The sequence below is a fragment of the Corvus brachyrhynchos genome, unplaced genomic scaffold, assembly GCF_000691975.1.
Source record: "Corvus brachyrhynchos isolate BGI_N302 unplaced genomic scaffold, ASM69197v1 scaffold42, whole genome shotgun sequence".
Taxonomy (NCBI): Eukaryota; Metazoa; Chordata; class Aves; order Passeriformes; family Corvidae; genus Corvus; species Corvus brachyrhynchos.
Genome location: NW_008237242.1, coordinates 595,269 through 606,283, shown reverse-complemented (window position 1 = coordinate 606,283; position 11,015 = coordinate 595,269). Strand labels below are relative to the sequence as shown.

At 34.7% G+C, this 11,015-nt stretch overlaps 1 protein-coding gene across 1 annotated transcript in view; it reads right to left on the bottom strand.

Moving 5' to 3' along the window:
• Positions 1–880: 880 nt before the first annotated feature.
• Positions 881–11,015, bottom strand: part of SPEF2 (sperm flagellar 2) — a 79,667-nt gene continuing 69,532 nt past the window's right edge. Inside the window, exons 32-35 of the mRNA XM_017730187.1 lie at positions 10,780–10,953; positions 7,547–7,735; positions 7,299–7,421; positions 881–2,215 (exon numbers count right to left, since the gene is read on the bottom strand). Of these exons, the coding sequence (XP_017585676.1) occupies positions 2,132–2,215; positions 7,299–7,421; positions 7,547–7,735; positions 10,780–10,953 (570 nt within the window). The 3' untranslated portion in view covers positions 881–2,131. The remainder of the gene's footprint in view (positions 2,216–7,298; positions 7,422–7,546; positions 7,736–10,779; positions 10,954–11,015) is intronic.

Below are 11,015 nucleotides of genomic sequence, written 5' to 3'. Positions count from 1 at the left end.
TTACCATGGCTTGCGGGGGCACAACAAAGTTACATCTGTTTCTGTGCTGGTGTGGTTAGCACAAACTATGTAGAGTGAAGAGACATACCATTTTTTGCCTGAAGTGATAAGCTGACTGGGTTCTATTCTGAGATTCATGTATCACATATAGATGCTTTGATCTGCTACCCCTAGACTCTCCTTTCAAAATGTGACTGTCTTTAATCAACAAAGAAATAAACCTGCCATTATTGACATCAGGTTCTAAAAATCTGAAAAAATATTTACTGCCAGATAAATTTTTTATCTGGTTTGTTAGTTGTTGTCTAACTGTAACTATGCCAGTTCCTCTGTTTTTGTATGCTGCTATTGTTTTTTTGATACAGAATTGTTTTATACCTCAAGAAGGTAATCTAGAAACCTTGTAGGGAACATCATCAAATGTTATGTGGGTACTATACTGTGTCATGCATACTTGGCTAAAAAGTAATAAAGATATATTAAAATATAAAAAATATTCTGTGCAGATAGCATTCTCAGCAAAGGGTAAAGGTTTGTGGTTCCCTAGGGGTTATATGACTTTGATGGGATTATTTGTATTCTTAAATAGCATCATATGTTTGAATACTTTGCTGAATCAAACCAGGGAAAAGAACCTTTAAACATTTTGTGCAATTTTTATGAGGGTAATGCTGAATGCAGAAAAAATATACTCCAGAATGAAGGAGCAGTGTTCAGATATGAGCTACTAAGGCAGGGTAGAATGCTGAAGGTATGCTAATATCTTGGGCAGCTGACAGACTACAAATAGACTATACTGAGTTCAGATAATCATAGTTACCAGTTTTCCTGTATTTAGTCTTCAGGGAACTTGACACTGTAGATCAGACTAATACCAGAATACCACTGAAAACTGAGAATTTATTAGGCATCTCCATTTTTAATTCCAGGGGAATTATTTACAAAGAGCGTTCTGGAATGTATGTCACAAAGGCTGATAAAAAAAATAGTTCCTATCGACTTATAGCAGCCATCAATAGACACAAGAGAAAGGAAAAATTGGATAAAACTACATTTAAACACAAACATCCTAGTAACAACTTCCATGAAAGCCAGTAGACTCAGACTTCATATAGAAAAAGAAACAACCACTTCAGCTGTAAGTAAGGAGAATATTTGAGCAGGACTCTGCTTAATCTGCCTCAGAAATCAACAGTCTCTAGGTGTCATGGTGTGCCATAGGTATTTTTAGACAAGCACCTATCACACATGAAAATCTGCAGCATGCATCTGGAGTATATGGTGCCCTTGAATGCACCAAGTGAATAAAAAAAGGACTCTTGTTGGATAACTGAGAAGGTTTGTGCGGAACCTCGCTGTGAATTTCAGCCAATGATGTGATGCTCAGATTCAGCAGTGGAGCCACAAACACTGCAGTGCTTGCTTGCCTACCCTGCTGCTTCACGTCAGGGCCTGCTTGGGGCCACATGCTGGGAGGGGACATGGCCAGGGAGCAGCACCTGTGACACCCACACCTGCAGGGGAGAGAGAGCCTGCAGGTTTTTAGCAGGTGATAGAGCTGAGATATAATGCAAGGGTAGAAATAGAAAGGTTGAATGGCAAAGATTAATCATCTCCACTGTCAACAAACAATCCGTTTTCATGTACATGATGCCCCGTTTATCCTGATCTTAGAGAAAACACTGTTTTCATTTATTTTATTAGTTACAAATTGCAACATGTTTTCAAAGATTAACTGATTACAGCATTTAATTAATTAAAAAATTAATTAATTAATTATCTAACAAAAGCTGAATAGATATCTTAGTGCACTTGGAAGAATTGGACACATTCTTTTCTTAAACCAAATCTTAATGAACACACTACCATCTCTAATAAAGTTCAGAAACTGGTTTAATTTTATTTAAAAATATCATCAGACTGTTTAAGATGAGCAAACCATAACTTTCCCTGTTGGTGGTTTTGTTGTTTTTTTTTTATTTAAAGTAACAGAAAATGTGTAGTTGTAATGGGATTTTGCTCTTGCAACAATAAACAAAAAACCTTTTCTCATGGAAGAGAGGACTGGACTTGTAAGACACTGCTTACAGACTTTGAGAAAAAAGATTTCTTAATGTTCATGAACAACATTTCATACATTGATGTCTTCATATGTGTTTTTTTCCCCATCAGTTGATTGTGCTTCTTTGAATCTTTGGAGAAAGACTGTAATATCCTATGAAAAGGAAAAAAAGAAATTTTAAAAGATCATTTCATGTTGTAGCCTGAAAACTGCAGTAATGACACCTTAAAACTTGCGGTAGTAACACCTGTCTATCCATAGGGTGAGCTTTCCAGTGACTAGATTATGGTGAAAAACTAGCTTTGGTGGAGGTAAATTACACATTCCCCACATTACAGATAATGTCTTCCAGCAGGGCACTAGAACTCATTCAGCTGAGGTGCTGTAATATCACTGAGATGATATTTTCATGTTATCCACAGGAATTCATTGCTTTTGGAGGTTTTACAAAACGACACTGTGTTAAAATGCAACTCTTAAACAGAGATCTTAAACATCAGCTTAAAATTATTGGTAAAGAGAGGTATGAAGACTGTTGTGTAAACCAGTAAATGTTATTCAGAACATACAAAGGCAAATTCTTCAATTAAGGGTTCTTTTAAAAATATGTCATATTTCAGACTGAACCTTAACAGTTCCAGGAAATAGATATAAAAGAAAAGCAGTAACTAACACTTGGAATAATATATACCCATAACAGATTAATTTTCTGCTTAGTTCTTTGTACTATATTATCTGAATTGTTAATTTTCAATAATTTTGTATTAGCAGAATCTTTCCCATTTCCCATTTCAGCAATACTATCCATTGTAGGATGTGTAAGTAGGATGAACAAGGAATGTCTGGTTTAAAAAAATAACATGCTGAGTGTTCAATATAAAGATAAATATTTAACTTTCTAGCATTTTCTGATATTGTCAGAATATGCTTTTTTTTCCTTTTGGAGAATAAATAACAGTCAGACTTTTTATATATATATAGTAGTTTTATATACATATTGTCCTATATATATATTTTGTGCATATTTTGAAGATACAGCCTTTTTTCAAAAGCAGGAGCTGCCTGAATGTAATGATGCCTCACAAACTTGCAAAATATCAGAAGCATTTCAGTGAATACAAAACTATGCTAAAAGAAAATTTTACCAGTCCCTAGTTTTAGAAGGTTTCACTAATATTTATCTTTGACTCAAGGAAATACTTCACTATAAGAAGGCCTTTTTCAGCAAATTGAGTCAGAAAAAGTAGTTTCAATCCTAGTTTGACAAAAATAAATGTTATCAAATGTTATACTAAATACTGTCAAAAACCAGGAGATAGAGAGATTTTATACGATTTTACTATTTACTATAAACAGATTTACTATGTCTGTCTTTAATGAAGGAAACTTACTTTTTTTTAACATGAACACATATAATTTATATTTCTTTAATATAAGAAACAACATCTTTTCTGTACCATTAAATTTTCTAAGACTATTTAGGGATGGGATACATGCTCAAGAGAAGCATAACATAGGTCTCTTTTTTTAATGAGGTATTTAAACACTGAGTTAGATTTTCCTTTTCTTCCACACTGGGACATTTAAAACACCACATGAAAAAAGCTTCTTGGGTTTCACAAGTATTACAATTACAGGTTATGACTAGACAGTGATACAGCAGTCCTCTTTTTATGTCAAAGCATTGATACATGGTCCAGTTCATAATTTGCATTTAGTATAATCTGCATGAACTCTCCCTATGACAAGAAGCACTTTCACTTTGTGAAATGATACATGGAGTTCTGAATATTCATTGAATTGTGTAATATTAAATGGCTGCTGTGGGTATAAACAGGTTTTGTAATTATTCTTCAACATACTAATAAGTGTTATTTGATAAAGACATGTTAACTATACATTAACAGCAATCCTGCTTCAATGGAACTGCTCTCTGAAAGAATATCTGAATTATATTACTGAAATGATTAACAAAATGACCAACAGTAACAGCAATAACCATATGACTATGACAATTAATTTAGAAAGAACAAGCATAATGCAAGGGCCTGTGCTAAATGTATTCAAAACAGAAACACATAGAAATGTGATGTGACATCCCTATCTCCAAAACCAGAGCTTTTTAAAAAGGGCTATTCAGGATTTGAAAGCAGAATAAGAAATGTAACACAATTTATCCAATGCATAATATTTTTGATATAAACAAACTGAATTATCAAACTACCTTATCTTCAGTAATTATAAGAATGTAGTCCACCCAAATTAAAAAATATTGCATTAAGAAATATAGAAGCAGAATATATCCCTAACTTTTCCTTTAAATTAATCACTATCAAAATGTAGAATTACTAAAATATATGGTTGTTTCTGTATTACCATATCTGTGACAGTAAATAATGAGCCCTGTAGATAACCCCTTAATTGACCAAACCAAATAGACAAACACACGCAGCAGAAAAAGCAGATTGCTTCCTTTTCCCATCTGAATCAGCTGATCTAATAAAAATCTTCTCTCATTTTTTATTAAATTTATTTAAAGAAAATTTGAGCATGTAATGAAATGCCTTCATAAACATACGTTTATGTGTCAGCTGCCTATTCTCAAGGAATAAATTTCATCTGATAAATGAAAAAAATGTGTTGATAATGGTAAACACTTGAAAGTTCTAGATAGGACCAGAAAACTTTGTAATCAGAACAGAAAAGACAAGATGAAAAAGTAATAGAATTCCTGGGCTTATTTATTTCTAGAAATTTTTACTAAGGCTGACAGAAAGATCATCATCATGTAGTATGTTGCCAGCCCCCTGGCAGAGAAAACAAAATCCCTGCAAAAGACAATATCTCTCACACGGAAAAAATATTTTTTGAGATATGACAGATAATAATGGTTGAAATTGAACAGGTCATCAAGATTCAAAAGAATCAGGTATCCTAACTCAAATTTAAAAATTTGTAAGCTAGATATTCCCTTTATAGTTTTCAGCAAAACATTTTACTTTCTGCTGTTTATGACTGCATTAGTAGAAACATTTTAACTTTTAGAAACCACACCCTAACTTGCTATATTTATCTTGTAAAAGATCTCAAAATAACAGCACTTTGGTTGACTTTCATTTTTATAGACATCTCTGAGGAGAATTTCTGCAAAAATAATTGATGCTAAAAATACTGTCTTGGAAAGAAAAAAGTTCACCTGTTCCCCAAATATGGAATTGATACAGGAAAAATCATCCTGGAGTCTGTATGCTTTAGACCAGAATTGTAACCTACTCAAAAGAATGGCCCCTTGGTCTCTATGCCTGTTTGCTGGAGAATATAACACTTTTTTTATAAACCTGAGTGTTGATTTCATGAATAAAACAAAAGTCTGTATTTAACAGTACGGTCAAGGAATGAAATATTCTGGGTTAAATACAGAAACCCTAGAGTACTGTATTTGAGATACAGTCAGTATAAGCCTTTTCAAGAGGAAATGTTAAGTATTGCAAATGAGAAGTGAAGCTCTGTATCATCTAACTGTTGAGTCAGGAGATACAGGCATCAATGGAACCTGCCAAATAAGTGGAAAGATGTCTTATTTAAGTGGAATGATACCAATATATAAATAAGATGGGGAAACTCCTCTGGGATAGAAACTTGTGCACTGAAACCCTCAGTTACTGCCAAGATTCATATACACTATCCTACAGGTTTTCTCATAGGCTGACAATTTTTATAACTGTACTGCCCTGAATATCTCCTACCAGCCAGAAATAACACAGGTGATTTATGGTAGTAATCAAATTTAAACATGTACTACAGTCTACTCTTTAAGCTATGTAACAAAGCTCCTCCTAGAAATGGTAAGGGAAGATTAGAAATTTTAATAAAGAATAGACATTGTGAGTTTGATTTTCAGCTATTGGCCAGTGCGAAAAAGTTTTAACAGAGTCCCTGTAAATTGCCAAGCATGTAGATATGGCTTTACTCTGATTACACCCTAATCAAGCTTTAATTTAGGTTTCATCACGTTTGTTCTTCATGAAGAGGTTGCATCATGTTAAATGTTACGAAGTCAGTGAGGGTTTGTGTAAACAACAGTTCTTGATGTGGAACACATCTAGAGAGCTGGTTTAAAAACACTTTGGTCTACAAGAAGTTCAGTGAGGTTGGAAAAAAATCAAATCTGAAAATTCAGTATTCAATTAAATAAAAGGAGTCAGGAAGAAAGAATGCAGAAGGGAAGAGAGGAATGACCTAACATTACATGGCATCTGTCTTCCCAAATTGGCTGAGACATCAACATAGACAGGATGGATACCCATTTGTAGTTATAATCTTCGATTGTATTGTCTTTGTCTTACATTTTCTATAACTTTCTACTGTAGCAAATGAATTTTTAACCCTCATTTTACTGACTAAATACATTCTTTTATTCTTTTATCTTTTACTAACAAAGCTTATGAGTGATGTAGTAAATGCTGGGCAATTCACATCCTACAAGTGAGGAATATAATTAAGAAATAGCAAGTTACTCCTGAAGTATCATGTATCTTACTCAGATTTACATTTTGCGGGACACTATGGTGGTGATCATCTAAAATCTATGAAGACTTTATATCTGATGTGGGACATGCACATGCAAGAATCCTCTCATCTTCTCATGCTAGTTTCTTACACCATGTATATTGAGTACTTTTGCCATAGCTTGTTATCTTAAATAGGGTGATTCTCTGGCCCAAATCTGCCTTTTGTGCAACTGTTTTAAAGCATGTTTAAAGATAAGTGTGGGCAGCAGGGAAGCACTAGAGAATGACAGGGAAGAATACCTGGACCTGTACTACCTCTGCATGCCCTTTTCTGCTGCCTGGTTGGCCTAGGATGGAACAGGATCTACCGCATATCCTACAGTGTCCTGCAATACGATCCTGTTGGGAGGATAATTCAACCAGACTCCTTTCTACGGATAGGGAGACAGGCAAATCCTCATTGGACAAAGCAAGTGGAAAACCTGTAGGCAGCTCCAGGCCAGCAACACTCGTAAAAAGAACAGGTCAGAATGCAGCACAGTCTTTGATGGATGGAATTTTCATGGGACACAAAACATCTGATCTACCCTACAGCTGCTGGGCTGTATAGCTGATCTATATGGCAAATTGGCAGTACCTGTATTAATTACATGTACATTTCTGGGATAATGCAAATTTAAGCATGTGTGCTTACAAAGTCTTTGGTCCCAGAAAGCAATACTTACAGGAAGTTTGTATTCTTGGCATGTGTTGATCAAATTTTCCATGAAAGGGTGCTTCAAAAGGAGTTCAACTGCAATGGGTGTCAGATCTTCAGCACCTAATTCTTGGTACATCTTGATGAAATGCTTTAAGTAAAAATAATACGTGGTCAATTTGTTGTTTAAAAGAATTGTGGAAAAGCAAATATTACAAAATATTTTTTTAACATATGATGCAAGCTACAAAACCTTTCTCGAATCACTCTTCCTACCTTATCATAGCTGTCTGCCTTCTCTAGAGGGCTAAATCTATGATTATTTTCATCTTTACTTCCTCCAGTATGAAACATTTTGAGTAGAGATGTCACTGAAATAATTTCTTCAGCTGTGTAATTCAAGACTTCTTTTTCATCTTCTATTAAAGTCTTGTCATTTGACAGTATGTTGGGGCTTGAAGAATCCTAAAAAATTAAGCACAGGTATCATGCTTGGGAATAAACAGTCTGTCAGTAGATGATCTGTTTAGGTTAAACACTCATGAGAACCAGTGGATTACACTTCCAGACTTCAGTTCTTACAAAACAAAAATCATCAACTCACACAAAATTATCTACTACACTGTAGGAAAGAGGAATAGATCCTGAGAGTCCAGAAATATCCATAATAGTGGCATTACCAGAAATTTAATAAACAGCTTTTTCCAGGAAATGTGGCCAACATTGCACAGAAAAACTAGTATTTCTCAGAGCAACAAAACATAAAAATATTTAATAGTTAAAACTACAATACCAAAAACTTTGTGTTTATTTAAGGAGCAAACTGGGTAATTCTGGATGTTATCATGAAAAAAACAGTATGAATTTTCTAGTCCAAATTAAGGAGTCACTGCAAGAACTGTGCTTTGGCCAACAGTTAACCATCTCTCCACAGAAACATATATTTTCTAGTTTATGCAGAAAAATTAAGTTTACTTTAAGCAAGCAATTAGGTAATTTTGTGGTGATATTAGAGCTCAAAGAGAAAAAAACCCAAAAACTAAACAAAAAACCTGCTGTAGAGATTTGTGAGCACAAAGATGAGAAAGGACCTCACGAAGGTGAGCAATGCTTTGACTAGGTTATGCCACCGTGTAGACTAGCCAGTAACAACAGGAAATTGCATTTAATTGAACAAACCATTTCTTTCCCCATTAGGAGGGAGAGACTGCTGAGGTTCAGTCACACCTGTGCTATGTGCCTTGGGCCTTAATGTATTTTATTTTGAGCACAGGAGGACCAGAGTCATTCATACAGTCTTTTTAATACACAGTAGTCAGCACTGAAGTTGCTCTGTCTCTCACAGCATTGTTTACACTGAACTGTGAGACCCACACAAGCGATAACAACATTGTTTAGACTTAGAACAAAGTGAGCAAAAGAAGTCTCAAGAATGTGTGTCTGAGCTTCTCTTAACAACATGAAGGCTTCAGTTGTATTTCTGTAGACAGATACCAATGAGAAGTGGTTACAATTATAAGCACAGAACAAAAAAAAAGAGAAGAGACAAATTAGGTGCAGTTCTGTTAAGTGCCTACGTATGAGCCAGCTACTTAGGATGTAAAACTTCTTAGAGATGAGCTGGATAGCTCTTTATATTTCACAGATGAATGTTCCACTGACAACATTTACTAAATTTCCAGTACCTGGAGTGAGAATACTTAGTTCACATGTAAACAGCCACAGAGAAACAACGGTTTGGGTTCTTAATTTGATCCTGAAAACCACTTTGGATGCCTTCAGGACTCTGTGTATTTGATGGAGCTTCGCTCAAACATGACATGATATCAATGCACAGTTTAGTTTTTGCCCCCTTAATGAAATGCTGGCTCTACTAAAGCCTATAGAGAAACTCATTCACTTCAGTGGAATGGGATTTCTTTTCTTGTCTTTTGTCTGTATTCAACATTATTGTTTAGGTGCATAGGCAAGGAACACAAGGCAGAAGAAAAAAGAAAATATTAAAATTATGTTCCATCAGTCCTGTCATTCTGAGCACCAGCTTAGACAACTATAAAGTCAAAGAGAATCCACATAAGCAAGATTAATTTAACATCTACTTCTTGGATATTCCTCGGTTTCCGAGGGGACACTCCAAGGTGAATTAGGCACACAATCTATCTGTTTAATACACTGTGAGACATGTATCAGACATAGCACAGATTCACAGAGCCAACGCCTCCAGTGAGAAAGAAGGCATGAGGAAATTCTCAGGTTAGATGGGACATCTCTTTCTTCTCAGAGAAGCAGTTAATTCTGGCTGAAGGTAAATGCTCCCCATCATTCGAGACTCGCAGCCTTAAGAAGTTGTTGACACACAGATGAAAATGACAGTGCTATTACTTATATATTACAAAACTTCCAACAAAACAGATTAAACCAAGCAGAAAGTGAAAAAAAGGAGAACAGGTGTAGCTTTATATCCAGTGAGATGAAAGTTAGAACTTTCCACTGAAATATGGGAAATTAGGCACTGGTCCACAATATCTAATTGGGAGCATTCTGTGCTCTCCTTCCTAGAAAACGTGGAAAGGAATTTGTCTTATTCAGTCTCTTCAGTGTACAAAAACTCTGTTGTGCCAAATAAAAGACAGGGAAGCATAATAACTTCTGTCATTTGAAATGATAAAATGCTATTTTGCAGATGTATATGATTATCCTGTGTAGTAAAATAATGCCTTTTCTGTACTGTTTCTAGAGATCCGAACCATACTTTAAGTTCTGGGCAAATGCTAGTCACTGTGGTTGCGACAGGGCAATGAATCATTTTATAATCTGGAGCAGCAACCTCTTTACAAGGTGTGTACAGGTAAATAATTTAAGTCTCAAAAAATGACTTTTACTTCAATATTAAGTAATTGATGCATGCATTGGACTAATTGCAGTTTTAAGACTTTAACAATAACAACAGACTCCAGAAATACTCATAATGTTCAAAAGACAAGTTTAATTTGATGTGACAATACATTCATCATGTTTGAAAAAATAATTTAAAAATTATTTTGTATAAAACTATTATTAATCCTTCTGGTTTATGGATAAACCTAAATACTTGGAAATAACACTACAAAGATGTGTCTGAGTATCCCAATTAGTGGGTAACACAGTGGAAAATAAAGTAAGACCACCAATAATATCAGGTTTTGTATCTTGAGATAATATTACTGTAAGTCACACTACAGGGAATGACAGCTGGCCTAAGATTAAGCAAAAGAATTACTACCATTCGTAAGTACAAGAAGTAGTCACCAGTAAGTATCTTAAACTTTCATTATTATTTGGCAAGCAAATTTCCAGACTTTTGAAAGAGTCCTTCTGAGTATTATTACCAATGCAATGTTCCCATGAATTCAGTGAGATTACTTGTAAGGACTAGAGATACTCAGGATAAGCAAATATAGAGAAACTTAGTTCATTTATAATTTGGCAGCACTACTATTATTCTCTAGTATTTTTCTGTAATATTTTACCACACATGGAAGGGAAGCTTCTTTTTTTCTGCGAATATATGTTCCAGTAGCAATGCTAAATGCTCTGTATACACCTTCAACTGGATCAGAGTGGGAGGCAAAATAAAGCAGCATCTCAGTATAGTTCAGCAGAGCAGGGTCTTTTCTGGTATCCGCAAATAAACTGAAGAAAAGCTATAAAGGGCAAAAATACACTAATTAATTTCTATAAGTGGAATTAAGCAAAATGCAAATCA